Genomic DNA, 18,658 nt, shown 5'->3' with positions numbered 1-18,658 from the left:
CATTAATATACATCATAAACATATGAACAATCGCTACCTTTTCCTTGAAATCATAAACACATACAGCCACACAGAAAACCATCTATAGTGTTGCAAGGTTAGCTAACGTTAGCGTTAGCATTTCCAGCAGCAAAACCCTCGACTGCTGCGGCGGTTGAGGGTTGACTCTCTTCATCCAGATCCGTAGGTTTTTGTGGGTCTGAGATCACTTCCAAAGATTCATTAGTTTCTGACTGAACCCGTGGAAATGTGGGCAACAAACACCGATCCATCTTACCACTAGCTCTACCTTTCACTCGTTCACAGGTGGAAAATGAGGTCAAAGGTCAACATCAATTTCCTGTTTTGGTTTAAGTTTTTACTATCTATGTGATAATTTACTGATTATTTTTGTTTTGTATGTTAAATATTATCACATCCACATGTTAAATTAAAATTAAAGTGTAAAAAAAAAATCTAATATTTACTTGGAGGTGCTATGACTAATCCAGGGGTAGCTATAGCGCCCCCCCTGGCACCGCCACTGGCTGGTACCATATGATGTCACAATGTCGTCGTGAGCCTGTGTGTGTGTGTGTGTGTGTGTGTGTGTGTGTGTGTGTGTGTGTGTGTGTGTGTGTGTGTGTGTGTGTGTATTTGTTAGTGGCTCCGCCCTCTCGGTCTGCTAGGCAACAGCATTTGTTGCATTTTTCAAACAGGAAGTGGGAGTGGAGTAATACTCTGGTAGGGGGTGACTTGCTCTTTAATAAAAATACAAAAATCGTTTCCGATATTCCTCGACAGCTCGTTAATTTTCCGGTAAGCCGGGTAGCCTCCAAGGCCAATGAGCAGGAAACCTGACACCAACACCACGAATATCCACACGTCTTCAGAGTCCTCCACAGACAGCTGAGATAAACAAATCAAGTTCCACTGTTTCCAGCAGTCCATGATGTGTCCGACTGGGTCTGTCGTTCTCATCGTTGAAAAATTTTTTATCAATCGCATTGAGAGACCAACTGACGAGATCCATTTAAGTGAGTTTCAGTTTCCAGAAAAAATGCAGAAGCAGCCGTGCACCCAGCACACACAGACAGACAAAGGCCTTGAGGATAAGATATGGAGGAGAGGAGGAAAAAAAGCGTCTGCACCCTACAAGAGCCGCCATCTGTTTGCACTTGTTTTTAGAACCTTTTATAACCTTAATTATAACAATTAAACCCATTTTAACTCCACTGTCGCATTTCTTATGTTACCCCCTCCTTCACATTTTAACATCTCCTGTCGGGGACGTAAAAAGCACTTTGGCCAGTGTGGGCTGTCTTAAAGTGCTTTATAAATGAAGTTGGCTTGGCTTGAATCCCTGCTGCTCACAATTAACATGTTCTCGTCATGCATGTATGGGTTTACTCTGGTTTCCTCCCAGGAACGTACAAGTTACGCTAATTAGTGACTCTAAATTGTCTCCAAGCGTGAGTGAGCGTGTGATTGGATGTTTGACTCTGTGTGTCCCTGTGATGGATGGGAGACCTGTCCAGAGTGTTCCCCCACCTCTCACCTGATAACTTCTGGAGATTAACACCAGCTCCCTAAACAACAATGGAGGAAAATGCTGGTACGATAATGAGTCCTGGGTTAATGTACTTCCTGTTTTATTTTGGAATTGTTTCGTTCAGTTAAGGTCGGTTAGTGTTAGAGTGCAGAGTGTCCCTTCCACGTTCTACTTTTACTTTAATAATCACAAACTCATTGTGCCTGCTTCGGTTCACACGTGGTTTCTGTCCACCTGCTCCTGCAGCTCAGATTTTCGTATATTTATTTCTCTGAATGACTTTTGTTCTGTTTCTGGCTGATTTCTGTGTTTGGCTCATGACTTTAAAATCATACTGAATTCAGATTTAGTTCTCTTTCATCAAAAGGCATTTTCCACAACAACCTGACTTAAATTGGGGTAGTTTGAAGTCAAAGCTAAATAAAATTAGTAAAATGCCAATTACCTCACTTTTAGCCTAAAATGCAGCGGTTTCACCAACACATTCTCACACCCGAAGCGGCTAAAGCTGACGAAAGGTGGCCAAGCGTTTGTTTCCTACGTGCTTCAGCCGCTTCGGCTGTGACAGTGTGTTGGTTTCACACTTTAACCTCCTTCCCAATTTAAAGCATGCCTCATGTTGCCAGAACATTGTCTACAAACAAATCAGTGAATCAGTCACAAACCAGAGCAGCCTGGTGGAAAGTGGCGTTCCAAATGATAACAAAAGCTGCTCTAGGCCATCCATATGATCTGGTGGAAGGAGATCTTGTGTTGTGTTGTAGGTTAGAATTCCTCCTGGAAGCCTCCCTGGAAAGGATTTTGTGTTCTGGTCGACCCTGGACACACTGAAGAGATTGCATTTCCAGTATTCCTACTGGCCTGGGAACGCCATAAGGTCCCACCAGGGATTAGACAATTTGGACCTCTCTGCAAGCTTTGCTGCCCCAACATTTTGGGTAAGTGGAGGAAGACAAAAACGAGGGATCAGAGAAGGTGTTGGGAAGTTCACACCTGACCTATCGTTTTAAGAAATAACATGAGACTTCAAGATAAAGGAATTCATTCTGGCATTCGTTTCAAATACTTATTACTTCATTAAGTTGAAGTAGAATCTTCATTTTAATTAATAATAATATTAACAATAATAGTAATAATAATAATAGTGATTGTTTCCATGACAAAGTCTTACCAAGATAGAGCGCAGAAAACAAAACCCGTGGTAGAACCTGCTTCAGTTACGTTACACAGATCTTCCTGCTGAAGTTGGCTTCTAGATTTCACAGCTGATAACAGTTGGGTGATAAAAACAAAGGCTCAGACTTCAGATGAAACAAAGTGATACAATCTTTGCGAGATCGCCCTCTGCTGGTCAAAGGCATCATGACAAGCCTTTGGATCACTTACTAGTTTTTCTTAAACTACCAGATCTGCTAAACTACAAGCACAACTGCTGCTTCACACTCAAACTGCAGTTTTAAAACCAACTTTTCTCAAAACACTACACACAATTCTTTGCATTTGGCACAATTGTAAAGAAGAAAATCTGTTGTTTTCACAAGAAACACAGTGTCATTCAAAAGTGTAAAGTCAGTTGCTCTAATTTGCATACTAGCTCATCACGGGTTAACAGCTGTCATACGTAATTACAATTGCGAGATCAGAGCTGCATAAAAGGGGAACAGGTGAGCTTTTTTGTTTTGGAACAGTGGATGCCAATGCTGGAAACGGGCAGAGCCAAAAGGGTTAGAGTAAGAGGAGGAAGAGGAGGAGGACGGGGAGAGCCTTGGGACGTAATCCCTGATGAGATCAAAACCACAGTGGTGCAGTGGCCTTGCAGCAAGAAGATTCTGGGTTCAAATTCCAGTGGTGTCTCTGCATGGAGTTTGCACGTTCTCCTTTGTGATTGGTGTGTGTGATGTTTTTTGCTTTGCGTGTTTCCCCGGAATGGACTGGCAACCTAACAGCTGAAATGTCTCCCAGCATCCCCAAGTGTCTACAGGAGTGATTCATCACTAAATTAAACACTTCAGCTTTGTTCATGATCTAAAACATGCAGGAAACGTGCTGAAGCTGACAGCAGAGTCAGGTACCTCAGCTCAATTTTTACTAAGTCCCAGCAACTGTGATGTTACAAGTGCAATATTCTGGCCACAGGGGGTGATAGGGGCTGGGTGGCCTTTCTTTAACCCTGTAAGGATCAGTTTTGCACATACTGGCTTAAGAAAATGATTTAAATGTATGAAAAAGTGGCATAAAGTTTTGGATTTCTATTTGATTTAAGTGTTTTATTTTAGTGTGCTTTTTTTCCTTCGTTTATTTCATTCAAAATAAAAACAAATAAAACATGAACAATAAGAAATACATAAAAAAATCAAATTTGAACGAACAGGAGCAGAATGAAGAAAAACGTCTTATAATTTCTGCCCCCTTTTCCAGAAGAAATAATTTATTTATATACAATTTCCATTTGTCACACACACATACAGATTCATTTAAAACTTTTTCTGTTCTAAATTCCAGTGCGATCATGTTCATTGATTTAATTTACATTTTTATAATTATTTAGTGGACTCAGTTTGGTACATTTTTTGAATATATTAAATGACAGTTTTTTAATTTCCCTTTTAAGGTTTTTCCATAATTTAACACCATTTACAGATATATTCTACTCCTTAATTTTAGTTCTAAATCTAGGTTTTGTAAACACATCAGTTTCTTTCAGCATGTAATTACTAGTTCTCTTTTCAAATATCCTCTGAATGTTTGTTGGCCAATTTGTACCTAAATTGGCTTCATACATGGTTTGTATGATTTTCCAGTCTTTTAAATCATGAAATTTCATTAATTTATATTTAATAAATAAGGGTTGTGTATAATTTTTGCATGTTGCTCCCCAGATTTCTACTAATATGGGATTTCTATGACAAGTCTTCATCAATAAGAACTCCGAGAAATTTAGTTTCTTTTACTCTTTGAATTTCAATCCCATCTATTTCCAATGACACATCACTGTTCTTTTTATCATTAAACAGTATAACATTTTTTTATTAAGATTTAGTGTTAATCTATTTATATCAAAACAGTTTTTAATTTTAATCAGTTCATCATTTATCACTTTAGCCACCTCCTCAATATTTGATCCTGAGTAAAACAGTGTTGTATCATCTGCAAATAGAATGGTACCGAGTGCCTTAGATACATTGACCAAGTCGTTAATAAACAAAATGAACAGTTTTGGTCCGAGGACCGACCCTTGTGGCACTCCACAATTAATATCGCATAGTTTTGATTTATGGTCTTTTATCTGAACAAACTGTTTCCTTTTTTCTAAATAAGTTTTAACCCATTGATGAGCCACACCTCTTATTCCATACTGACTTAATTTTCGAAGTAACCTTGAGTGATCAATGAAGTCAAAAGCTTTTTTCAAATCAATGAAAACACTAACAAAGTCATTTTAATTTCAACTGCTGTTGATATTTTATCCATTAATTCCATTATTGCCATTGCTGTGGAATGTTTAGTTCTAAACCCATATTGTTCATTGTTTAAAATATTATTTTTTTTGATGAATTTATCCAACCTTGATACAAATACTTTTTCCAATATTTTAGAAAACTGTGGAAGCAGTGACACCGGCCTGTAATTATTGAAACTACGTTTATCACCACTCTTGTACAAAGGAATGACTTTCGCTGTTTTCATTGCGTCAGGAAAATTTCCAGTAGAAAGTGATAGATTACAAATGTAAGTGAAAGGTTCAATGACAGATTCTATGAAGGTTTTAACATTTATCATGTCCAGGACCTGATAATCGGTTGATCATTTGTTTCCACAGTTTTTTACAATGTTTCGTATTTCTTCTTTATCTACTTTGTCGAGGACAATACTATTGACAGTACTAACATTGTGGTCAATTTATCTTCTATTATTGGTTTGTTCGCTATCAAACTCCTACCTACATTTACAAAAAAATCCGTAAACTCATCAGTGATTTCTTTATCATCATAAATATCTTTTTTGTATCTTTTAACTTTATACTGTATTCTATTTTATTCTGTTTTATGTTTTTATGTTCAGCACTTTGGTCAGTGAGGGCTGTTTTTAAAGTGCTTTATAAATAAAGTCAGCTTGGCTTGGCAAATTGTGCCTTTAATTCTTTGTAACACAGAACAGCATGAAAACTGAAAATAAAAACGTTGCTTTTAATTTCAAATTGTCACAGAAGAAGAATTAAAAAAGTAACTTTAACAAAAGAAACAGAAAATATTGAACCTTGTGAATTTCTGCAGTAAAATGATTTCTAAGTCATGAATATAAATCAATACACAAATCTAATTTAGCACTCATATTACACGTCAAGACATTATTCACTTAATAAATTTTACATTAAAAACAAGAAAAATTATAACATTTAACTTAAATCAGGTTTAAATATCTCAAATGAGGGAAGGAGTTTTCTCTGAAGGGTGTCAGGGCTCTCCCTTAGAGGTAGGATGATTTCATCCGGGAGGGGCTCATAGTAGATCCGCAGCTCCTCCACATTGAGAGGAGCTAGTTTAGGTGGCTCGGGTATCTAGTTATGATGCCTCCTGGACACCTCGCTGGTGAGGTTTTCTGGCACGTCTAACCAAGAGAACACCTAAAGGATGACCCAGGACATGCTGGAGAGACTATGTTTCTCGGCTGGCCAGGGAACACCTTGGGATTCCCCTGGAGGAGCTGGCCCAAGGCTGGGAAGAGGGAAGTCTGGGCCTCTCTGCTTAGGCTGCTGCCCCATAATCTGACCCCGGCTAGGCGGACCATGATGAATGGATGGATGGTTGGTAGGAAGATACGTAAGTAAACAGGCAGTAGAATACAAAAATACGGTCATCTGTCATTATCTTTAATCATCCCACCAATGTTGGCTCTAGGTAAAGACCTGAGGGTCACATGACCAATGTGACCTTATCTTCTTAAAATGCACAACTTCTCAGCAGAAAACTGTGTCCTAAAGTCTCAAAACATACAGACCCAACGACCCAAACATGAAAACCAACATAGATGAGAAGCATCCAATATTCCAAACATCTAATAGACTTAAGGAACACCCAACATTCTGAATATCTGATTTTCCGAACATCCACCAGACAATCCCAACATCCGATATTAAGAACATCCCACATTCCGAATGTCAGACATTCCAAGCATCCATCGAACATTTCAATAATCCAACATACCATACAGCGCTTCATTTGTAAATCCAACCCTCCCGGAACGCAAATACTGATGTCAAACCAAAGTTCACTAAAGGTAAAACAGATGCCGGAACACGCACGGGAAGGGGGGGTTGGGGTTGTCATTAAATTTGTCCCCACATTTTCTAAATTAAGGCATCTCTTTCAACATCGGTAGTTTTTGCATCTTTACTGTTCCCCTGCTTGGCCACCCCCTCCCCCTGCACAGCGGCCGCAAACTCACTGATGCGTCTGCAGCCTCTCAGAGTTCCTGCTGCTCTAAACATTAAAATAATTATTTCATTTTCTGTTCCTCACTTCTCATTACCTTCAATGGTGTCTGCTTGTTGCAACCAGCAGGTACAAAAACTAACTTGTTTTTATTTGACTATTTTTCTGTCCTGTCTGTTTATTATCTTCCTGCATCTCCTCTCAATCCTAAAGAGAAACTGCTTCCTGGGTTCATATATATTCACCTTATGAGTTACCTTTGAACTGCAGTTCTAAAAGATCTACCGACCGCATAAACAGTGGAGTGCTCGCCGGCCGCACCGGTGCGGTGAAGTCACCGGTGGACAAAACAGGTGATGTGCTCCGCTCCACAGCAGCGAAACGCATCAGGCACAAATAAAAGACAGAAAACATAAAAGAAAATGAGCCGACATGAATGATCGCGTGGTAATTTTGTTTTTGAGGAGGCGACACTTTGATAATGTTACTGTGGCCGTGCTCAGGATGCATCTGTCTGGAGCGCGTCAACAATCAGAGCTCTGCGCCTCTCAGCTCTAAATAATCCCTGGAGAGTCCACCTAGATAATGTAATATAAGTAGAACCAGGATCGTTTCAAGCTCCCCCTGGGTCTGATGAGGGCTTTTAGGAGCTCCCTTTAGCTCACCTGTAATTCAAATCCTGCGTATAGCACAAGTTGGTCGCGTGAGTTGCCGGATCCTAGCAGACAGTTGCCGGAAAGGTCCTTTCAAAATAAAATAGTTCCCGGATCTTGTTCCGGCAAGATTCGGCTCAAATTAAGCCCTGATTCCATACCTCTGACATTCCGAATATCCATTCAACATTCTGAACATAAGACCTTCTGAAAATCCAACATCCCAAACACCATTTGACATTCCTAACATCTATGTGACTTAAAGAACATCCAACATTCCAAACATCTGATTTTCTGAACATGCATCTGGCAATCCCACCATCCTTCCATACAATAATCCAGCTATCCATATATCCAACATTCCGAACATCCATCTGACATCCAAAGTATCCAACATTCCAACTATTCTGCATGTCTGATATTACAAACATCCAACATTCCACATATCTATCCAATATTCCAAACATCCAGTGACATTATGAATCTAAGACTTTCTGAATATCCAACAATCTGAATATCCAACATTTTGACCAACCTTCCATTTGATATCCCAATCATCCATCCATCCAACATTCTGGGCATTCATCCAACAGTCCGAACATCTGATATGCTTAACATCAGACAATCCAAACATTTATTCAACTTTCAGAAGATCCAACATTCTGAACATACGATTTTCTGAACATCCAATATTCCAACCAACATTCCAGATATCAGACATTCCAAATATCCATCCAGCATTCAGAAAATCTGACATTCCGAACATCCGTCCGACACGATTCTAATTGTCGTAGATTTAAAATGTTGGGATTTTCATAAATTGTAAGCCATATAACCGACAAGTTTGAAATATCTTGCTTTGCGTTTAATGAGTCTCACTCATATGATAGTTTCACCCTTTAACGACTGAATATGGAACACAAACACCACAGCAAAATCTAGTGTGTGAAGGTTGTAGTTACAACCATAGAACAAAGTTTCCCGCTTTTGGGATGTCAGATTCGCTGCTGATACGTGAAGTGACCAGCCAGCAAGCACCATGTCCAGTGACGAACCGTACAGGCTAAGGACTAATTTCCACTTATAAGTGGGGATGCTTGATATTGTCTAACTCCAAATTTCTGATAGCGATATAAACCAATACTGATATATGCGGTTCCCCCCACTTTAAAAAATAAATACAAAATAAAGTCATTTAGGTTGCTAAAAAACACATATCTCCTATATTTTTTACATCTAGGATGTAAAAATGGCAAGAGTCCCTTTGGTACTTGTGTAATTAAATTAGTCCTTTGTGTCCTGTGTGGACTCTTGCATGAAGGTTTAAACTTATCTTATGTCTGAATCTGCCCCCACAGAGCTCACAAGCAAAAGGCTTTTGTCCTGTGTGGATACTCATGTGTTTGATTAAATGTGTCTTCTGGCTGAATTTTTGTTTACAGAGCTCACAAGTGAAAGGTTTCTGTCCTGTGTGGACACTCATGTGTCTGTTTAAAGTTGTCTTTTGGCTAAACGTGTGTCCACAGAGCTCACAAGCAAAAGGTTTCTGTCCTGTGTGGATCCGCATGTGTCGATTTAAAGTTGTCAGCTGGCTAAATCTTTGTCCACAGTGCTCACAAGCAAAAGGCTTCTGACCTGTGTGGACTGTCATGTGCCTGTTTAAAGTTGACCTATGTCTAAATAATTGTCCACAGTGCTCACAAGCAAAAGGCTTCTGTCCTGTGTGGACTCGTGTGTGACTGTTTAAAATTTTCCTATGGCTAAATCTTTGTCCACAGAGCTCACAAGAAAATGGCTTTTCTCCTGTGTGGACTCTCATGTGACTGTTTAAAGTGGACTTTTGGCTAAAGCTTTGTCCACAGAGCTCACAAATAAAAGGTTTCTGTCCTGTGTGGACTCTCACGTGGTTGTTCAAAAAGGCTTTTCTCCTAAACATTTTTCCACAGTAATCACAGCCAAATGGTTTTTGCTCTTTCTGAACTTTCGGAGCACATTTCTTAACAAAACACCCTGAAGACCGTATTGCTGAATGGCATGCCACTCTCACATGTTTCTGGAGAGTCCACTCGTGGGGAAACTGTTCACCACACTCAGGGCAGCTAAATGATTTAACAGTCTTAACATCTGACTCAGAAGGCCAGGTCTCATTCCAGTTATTTTCTTCTTTTCCAGTTTCAGACCCAAAGTCTGATAGCTCGGAGTCTCTATTCACATCTTCTTCCTCTTCTTTACTAACTTCAGTCTCTGAAGAATCGCATGTCTGTTCATGAGGGTTCAGATCTGTGTTCATGCTTGTTTCTGCTCCTCCTCCAGTTTTAGCGGTCATCTGGTCAGCTGAGCTACTGGACAGAACATCTCTGTCTTTGACTTGCTGCTGATGAACTTCTGAGAACAGAGGATTCTCTTCATCATCCTCACTCTTAATAGAAACTACGGTGAATGGAAACCTGGCGGTGTCGGTTTCCTCCTTCAGATGGAGCTGCTCTTCCTCCAGACTAGTCCAGAGTTCCTCCTGTTCCTCCTTTAGGTGGAAGAGATTTGCGTCCTGCTGGTCCACACTAGCACTCTGTTCTTCAGGAGCTTCTTCTTTAACCACCAGTTGAATGTCTGTAGGAAATACAGAAACACATGGTGTGAATTATCAACTGCTACAGCTTTAAAATCACACTTATAACAGTTGTGTTATTGCTTTAAGTTGGTGAGATCTGAACTGACTCAGAAAACAGGAAATGCATGTGCATTTGCAAATTTAGAAAAAAAATTAGCTTGAATAATTTTTTATGCCCCTTAACTCGTTCACTGCCAATGACGACAAAAGTCGTCATTGCATTTTTTTACTGTGTGGGCGTCGGGCGAGCTCCCGCACCGTGAGAAAAAACATCTCAGCTGTAAAGCCGATCTTCATCCACGTATGTTACACGTCGCGTGATCAGGAAGCAGAACATCCATGTGTTAGGAGATCGTTTTGGGCCGCTGCTGTAAAAAAAAAAAGTGAGGCGCGAACTGAAAAAGCTTCTGCCGATCACAATTCAACAACGGATTATGAAAGAACGGATAACGCTCGAAACGCGCGGATTCTTCCTGATGTAAGAGGTGAGTCTCCGCTTTGTTTTGGCGTCAACATCATCCTAGCGCGCAACGTTCTGTCACTCTTAAAAAAAATCTGTAAAAACGGTGAGAAACGCTGGCAGCGAAGGGCTTTACCGATCAGGAAACGGCTGGCAGCGAATGAGTTAACTACCCTCTAACATTATATAGCGATAAATATACTATGAAAATAAATAAAGTAAAAAAAATTAGTAGTTCTCTTGCATTTGTCTAAAACCATCTGCCAATAACGTTTCAGACCGAAAGCAACCATTAGACCATCCGGTTGCCGGTCTCGCCGAACCGCTGCACTTCCCTGGATCTTCCATTCATTATGCAGGGAGCCAGCAGGTTGGATTGGGATGGGCTCGGGTTCGGAACGCGAAGGAATGTGTTAACTGGTTCAATCGTGACAGAAATAAGAGATGGAGTTGATTTAGGGTTCCAGGATCCAATGTTAATATTTTTTGTGTTTGTGCATCACTGAAGTCTGTCTGCAGACAATCTAGACACACACACACACACACACACACACACACACACACACACCTGTATCCATGCTGTCCAGATCCAGATGGTGAAGTAAACACGATGAATCAGTCCCAGCTGATGGATGATCCTGAAGTGGGAGCAGGTCTTCTTTAGCCGTGTTTAGCTAACAGCTGCAATAGAAACAAAGCAGGAGAGCTGATTAAGATGCTGCTTCAGAAAAATCTATGCATCCAACAGTTTAGTTCTAATCAGCTGAGGACATTTCCAGCGACTGCCATTATGAAATCATAAAATTAGACTTGCTTTGAAATGTGCCACAGATATTATTTGAGTATTTACAGGTTATCTAGGAATCGTTTTCACACTAAAAGACTCAACTACCTGAATAGGCTGGTGTGAGTTTTTCACATTGTTTTCATTTACTACTTTCATTAAACGAGATGCTTTTCCTTTCATAGAAAACAATTCATTTTTGAGTTTCAGGCATAATTTGACTTATTCTTTCCTTTTCTGCCATTCCCGGTTGTCACAACTGGGTGCAAGGAACTCCCAACACACAGATTTCTTTTTGTTTGGTGCACAGATTGTCAAGGAGACACTTCGAAACACCGATTTGGAGAACCCCTCTCTGCCTGCAGCATCTTGTGCCAGCAACGGCTACATGAAGCAGTTGTCTGTTCCTCCCATCGTCCAGAATGAGCTCCATCAGACTCATTACGTTTTCTGCCAGCCTCTCCCCCTCCTGTCGACTAGGGACCTTCCCCAAGTAAGAGGACACATTGCAGACGTTTTAGGTCTTTAAATCTGTCGTCATCCAGAACTTTACCCTAAAGTTGTCCAGTTTGGATACAATGTACTGAGTGAATGGACGACGGACCTTGGTCGGGAACAGCATATATGATGTTGTTCCTCTCCACTGCCAGGATTAAAGCTATTAAAAAGTCACCGCTGCACTTCTGGAAGAATAATGTGAGTAAATAAGCCGTTAAGTCACACCTAAGCTTTATGTTTATGCTTATTCACTTAGCAGACACTTTTATCCAAAGCGACTTACAATTTCTAACCTATAGGGCATGTTGTGATCTGTAGGGGAAACCAAAGTACCCGGAGGAAACCCACGCACGCATGGGGAGAACACGCACTTCCACGCAGAAAGGCCACAGCCGAGTTTCGAACCTGCAACCTTCGTGCTAACCACTGCGCCACCATGCAGCCCATATATATATTGACCTGTATCATTGCAATACTTTTTAATTACTGGGGATTTTACACTGAAACCGTGTGTGATTTCCTGTCTAGCCCTATGCTAACTGCGGTAATTGACACATTCCAGAAGCAGCTCGCAGAAAAAATTTAAACCGATCCTATCGTTAGCCGCGCCGCGTCTGGGACATGTCTGAAAATCGGCTGGTTTGTTATAGCCTGGCGAGCTGGGAACTGCCCTATTCAAATAACCCCACCCCCTGAGAATTCAAACCGAGCCAATCAGCTCACTGCTGCTCTTTCCTCTGTTCTAAATTACTTGGACTTGTCTTTAAAACCACAACAAGGAGAACCGCTAAAAGCCTTTCTTCTAAAGAACGATGTTTGCTCTGTCTCCAGACGCCATTTTTGACTATAGCTAAAAAACTGCAGCACCTTGCGGTTCGGTTGACATTTCCACCTTTTTCTGATTGGTTATGCTTGAGCCATCTAGTCCCCCCCCCCCCCCCATGGTGCTCTGTGTTTGTGAGTAACCTAGTGATGTGACGTTCACGAGCGAATCGAATCTTTTGAACGGGTTTTCAAAGTGAACGATGAGAGCCGAGTCCCTGTAGAGAGCCGTTCATCTCGTCTTCCGGTAACAAACCTCCCCGGAAGTCGGTAAAGCGCACCCGCTCAAACCCCACCCACCACTGTGACGGACATAGCAGGAACACTAACCAACCCCATGCACCCTCATGGACACCGCAGGAGCACGTTGCTCTTAATACCTACCGCCCCAACCGGGCTAGGTTTCTGAAACTCCATAGACCATTAATTATTTTTGCTTGGGGGGGGGGGGTCACCGGTTTCAGATGCTACTCGCACACCGGGATGAGACAAGATATCTCTGAACGGTGACGCTTGTGCTAAATAAATAACGTCATTACAACACATGTAATCATACATTGGAGCAATAATATTGTAAATATTTATCTCGCATTTCACTTCAGTGGATGGTACAGTGCGTCCTCCGTGGTGAAACATCCATCCATACATTAGGATTATCAGTAGTATAAACCCATCAGGTTTATCCCCGTCCCTGTCTTCCTCATGAAATATATGAACCTTAATCGTGCCCAGTGTTGTAGCAAAGTAGTTACCCCGGTAGAATTTGTTTCCCCTTCGTTGGGAGCGGGTGCCGGTGTTCTGTTGATTTCTGTTCTCCCCTTGAGATCTGTTTCACCTCCACCCAGCCACAAGTTGGAACCATCCACTCCAAAAAAATGCGTGTCCTAACCTTTACCCTAACCAAAACCCTATAACAAGTATAAAAATCGTACCACACAGTCATTTTATAAATTATATTTGTGCTAAAGCGTTAAGGTGAGGGTTATTGGGGCGACGGTGGCACAGGAGTTAAGTGCTCGCCCCGTAATCGGAAGGTTGCAGGTCCGAGCCCCGCTCAGTCTGTCGCTGTCGTTGTGTCCTTGGGCAAGACACTTAACCCACGTTGCCTGTTGGTGGTGGTCGGAGGGACCGGTGGCGCCAGTGCTCGGCAGCCTCGCCTCTGTCAGTGCGCCCCAGGGCAGCTGTGGCTACATCGTAGCTCATCCCCACCAGTGTGTGAATGGGTGAATGACTGATTGTGCTGTAAAGCGCCTTGGGGGGTTCCAGGACTCTAGAAGGCGCTATATCAAATACAGGCCATTTACCATTCACCATTTATTTTTTTTGTGAGAGGGGGAAGTGAAAACAACATAACACCAGCACCTGACGCAAGGGAAACAAATTGTAGCTACATTGCTACAACATCTGTTAAAACATGTTCGCTGCAAATGCTAAGATACTTTGAGGCCTGCTAGTCTCTTTGAATGATCGCTGCGATTCATCTCCGTCCTCAGTCTCCAACAAAGTTATTAAAAAAAATAAGCGAGTTGACTGTACATCCTTGTCTGTTAGTAAAAAAACAAGGTCTTCAGGAGTGCCGGGGAAACTCCTGAAGACCTTTTTGACTCTGTGGTGTCATCAGCCATCTTCTAGTGGTTCCCAGACCTTTTTCCTTGAGGACCCATGTTCAAGACAAGCCAGGACCCCCAAACCCAACTCCTACGTGCATACACACATTAAGTGTTATCATTTACAATCTTTATACAGCTTGGACAATTTTTGGGCATGTGGTAAATTTTTCTTCATTTGTCTTACAATAATAGAAAATGCTACACAGCTGTAATTTTTTGGAATCTAAATATCAGTAGTATTTTATTTCTTTTGATGCTGTAAAATGTCCCTTACTGAGCTGTTTCTCAACATTATTTTCCATATTTTCATTTTCTTCAGTTTTTTTTTACTTTGTGTGAATCTGTATGCTTTGACATTTTTGCAGGTGTGTAGGATAATGTCATAGCTATAAGACTTGTAAAGGTTTCCATGTCACACACAGGTTTGTCTCACACTGATTTGAGCTAGTCTGATGCAAATGTGGCAGAGTACCAAGGTGTGTGCTAACGCAACAAAAGCAGGAGTCTGATGTCCGTGAATTTTAAATACACATTTTGATACCAAGAATGTGCTTATTTTCAAACGGGGGAAACGCTATTTTAGGCTTTGTGTGAAAATCCAGGACTACAAAGACGCATCACAAAAGTGACGTCATCAAACCAGTAGTGATGGGAATTCCGGCTCTTTTTAGAGAGCCGGTTGTTTTGGCTCAGCTCACCAAAAAGAGCCGGCTCTTTCGGCTCCCAAGTGGCTCCTCAGATTTTCTGTTGCGTAGAGTACATTTATAACCAAAATAATGCAGAACTATATGTAAAATAATTTACTAATGTAAAAAAAGCAATATATCAAATATTTATCATTCTATGGATTTAATAACTGAACACTTTAAGAAATCTCCACTTTCCGACTGCTGGCGCTCATTTTCTCACCGTCTTCGTCGCGCTCTCCTCCCTCTCGCTCGCCTTTTTCCTCCTCCTGATTCCCTCTCGTCTCCCTCCACCCCCATGTGCTCTGCTGTGTGTCTGTCTGAGTATGATCCTCCCTCTTCCCTGCCCCTACTGCTCTGTGTGTGGACAGTCTGGTCACACAGTTAAACATGTTGACCAATCGCCTGTAGCTTTCACCAAGGCAGGGGGGGGGGGGGAGGGGACGGCTCCCAATGACGAGCCGGCTCCCGTCGTGCACTTCAAAGAGCCGGCTCTTAGAGCCGGTTCGTTCGCGACCGACACATCACTACAAACCAGACACGGAGAAAAACTGAAGGAAATGGCTGTAAATTCAGCAAACTTAAAATCATTCCTTCAGGAGGAAAAAAACCCACCTTAAATCTGGCCATTTAGTAAGTAGCAGCTACGCTAGAGGAGAACAGATTTGTGTGGTGACGTCATATATGCGACGTGCTGATGTCCAATTTGTCTCGTCTCGTCTCGTCTTCCTCCGCTTATCCGGGTCCGGGTCGCGGGGGCAGCATCCCAACTAGGGAGCTTCAGGCCGTCCTCTCCCCGGCCTTGTCCACCAGCTCCTCCGGCAGGACCCCAAGGCGTTCCCGGACCAGATTGGAGATGTAACCTCTCCAACGTGTCCTGGGTCGACCCGGGGGCCTTCTGCCGGCAGGACATGCCCGAAACACCTCCCCGGGGAGGCGTCCAGGAGGCATCCTGACCAGATGCCCAAACCACCTCAACTGGCTCCTTTCGATCCGGAGGAGCAGCGGTTCTACTCCGAGTCCCTCCCGAATGTCCGAGCTCCTCACCCTATCTCTAAAGCCCCATTCCCACCTGTACCGGGTCGGCCCGGGCCGGGTAGCGTAGGTTGTTTACATATCTGGGTGGCCTGGAATTTTCCCGGGCCAACCAAGGCTCATTCTCGGCCCTCTTCCCGAGGGGTACTGCTTCAGGCCGACCAGGGCCAACACGCCCACTGCTGACAGCAAATTCACACCTTCCATTAGAGCAAGCCTCTGATTGGTGGGTAGAATCAGCCCATTCACACCTTCCATTAGAGCAAGCCTCTGATTGGTGGGTAGAATCAGCCCACATGGGCTTAAGACAAGGATGTGTGGAATCAACCGGGCCAGGCTGGGGCCGACTGGGGCTACCCGGCCCGGGCCGACCCGGTACAGATGGGAATGGCCCATTAGGCTGAGCCCGGCCACCCTACGGAGGAAACTCATTTCGGCCGCTTGTATCCGCGATCTCGTTCTTTCGGTCATTACCCAAAGCTCATGACCATAGGTGAGGATTGGGACGTAGATCGACCGGTAAATCGAGAGCCTGGCTTTCTGGCTCAGCTCCCTCTTCCCCACGACAATTTGTAGTCATGCTAATTACAAACTTTTACAAGCTGATGAATCTCAAACTATGTGACTGGCGTGGTCGAAACACCCATCATTAGGAAATATTTAGCAAATAGGTATTTTAGCCCCGTCGACTCGTTCTTCCGGGGACCCATGAGCCGACCGGAAAGTGCTAAATTACGCAGGGTTAGAGTATTCATCATCGACATATAAATATTGGACAATGGGTTTCCATAGGCTCCAATAACAAGTTTTTGTGCTAAAATGGGAGGTGGCCACCACCGCCATTTTGACCGTGTCACAGGTTCCATCAAGCCCAGACAATTCAACAAAAGGGAAGAGAGGTGGAGCTGAGGGTGGGGCTGTAAGGCTGTGATCAACTGACGACACCCGGTCGAACTAGCTACAAGCTAACCTGAAGCTAACCCAAAGCTAACGCGGAGGTGGGAGCTAAGCTAACTTAGGTGGCAACCTAGCTACAACCGGAGTTAACTGTGCACAACACCAGAGCTTCTGAGTCAGAGATACGCCGGGCTGACCGCTGGGTAAAACCTGGTGGAACACAGAGGTCTCCGAGAGCTCCACAAGCCGGCAGCCGAGCAGCAAACAAGCGCCGCTGTGATCTGAGATGTGCAGAGCTGCCGCTGGGGAGAACCGGGTGGAAAACATCGGTCTCCCGAGAGCTCCACAAGCCGATAGTCGGAACCCAGCTCCGCCAACATGTTATATTTCAACCCATTTTCTAAAGTGCAGCATTATGTTAAATGCACTGGGTTTTACCCTATTACATTTAAATTTCATGGTTAAACAGTACATGTTAAAATCTAAGCTCAGCTCGGCAGTGACCTGAAATACATAAATATAAGTTCACTTACCGAAAAAAATGAAGTGGAGACTCCTTGGACGCTCTATTAGTGCAATTAATGCCACAGCAAGTCATTTTGTCCAACAATTGCATAAAAAATATCCAAAAAAGAATACACAAACACAGAGACTCAAAATCTCGGAGCAGGAGGCTCTACTGAGGCCTCTCTGTGGTCACGTGGGTCTGATGCTCAGTAATTATACAGAATTTTAGGCTTTTAATACACTTAAACAGAAGAGTGAGAAAAACATTCACCCCCTCAGAGTTGTCATGAGTGTAAACTAGATCATTTAAACAAAAAACATGTTTTGGTACCAGGCTGTAAACATGTTTATTTCTGCTGTGAAATTGGTATTTTTAACATGGGAGTCAATGAGGATTTGCTCGCTTCTGACACCAGCCCCTAGTGGATGAGGGTGGAACTGCAATTTTTGGTACTTCCGGGTTGGACTCAATTTTTGAGCTGCATTGTGGGGGCTTGTTATTCATAGGTAATTTGCGCTAATTTGCTTAGGTTTTGTGTAATTGAGCGTATCTAATCTCCATCTCAGCTATAAAAACAGCAATCATGACAACCCACGCCATAAAAGATGGCTGACGCCACCACAGAGTCAAACTGTCAACATTTAGGGAGCTCTGTTATGAGAGATGAGAGAAGCCAGTGCGGTAATGTGGAGATGGGATTCCCAACGCGTTGGTACGCTGTCGGACCAAGCGTCCATAGGAGGAGCAGGGAGTCGTCAGAGAGGTCAAAGGAAGAGCAGCAGATCCAGAGGGCTAGGGCAAGTTTACAGAAATGCTTTTCTGCTCACCCTATTTTGGAGCAACGATCGTCACGATGACCACAGCATATATTATCTGATTCTGAAGAAATAAAGTTTCCACAGGGCGCTGCGTCGGCTCTCGCATTTTCTTTCTTCTCTTCTCGGTTTAATGGAGACTGTAACTCGTACCCACCCCCAATCCTGCGCTCCTCCCAGGCCCCGGATCAGATGGACATAAAGCTCCCTGAATCCAGTGAGGGAGGGAGGTCGTCTTTGTGTATTAAGAATATTTTATAGGGTTTATTTTTCAGTAAGTAAATATCTCTAAGGGAATCACTCAGTTGTTTATTGGGTC

The 18,658-nt window shown here is 42.7% G+C and overlaps 1 protein-coding gene across 2 annotated transcripts; it reads right to left on the bottom strand.

The window, feature by feature from the left end:
* Positions 1-5,652: 5,652 nt before the first annotated feature.
* LOC139061479 (gastrula zinc finger protein XlCGF26.1-like) lies at positions 5,653-18,507 on the bottom strand. 2 transcript variants are annotated; one of them, XM_054735156.2, is made up of 3 exons: positions 17,550-18,507; positions 11,253-11,365; positions 5,653-10,223 (listed from the first exon to the last, which is right to left on the bottom strand). In XM_054735156.2, exons 2-3 carry the CDS (start codon positions 11,260-11,262, stop codon positions 8,896-8,898), a joined length of 1,338 nt encoding a protein of 445 aa, XP_054591131.2. In that variant the 5' UTR covers positions 11,263-11,365; positions 17,550-18,507; the 3' UTR covers positions 5,653-8,895. The 2 variants fall into 2 exon arrangements, with proteins under 2 accessions (XP_054591131.2, XP_054591129.2); XM_054735154.2 differs by having other exon boundaries at positions 18,352-18,507.
* Positions 18,508-18,658: the final 151 nt, after the last annotated feature.

The sequence above is a fragment of the Nothobranchius furzeri genome, chromosome 14 (assembly GCF_043380555.1).
Source record: "Nothobranchius furzeri strain GRZ-AD chromosome 14, NfurGRZ-RIMD1, whole genome shotgun sequence".
In the NCBI taxonomy this organism is placed as follows: Eukaryota; Metazoa; Chordata; class Actinopteri; order Cyprinodontiformes; family Nothobranchiidae; genus Nothobranchius; species Nothobranchius furzeri.
The sequence above is the reverse complement of the archived record's forward strand: the minus strand, read 5'-3'. Positions and strand labels throughout refer to the sequence as shown.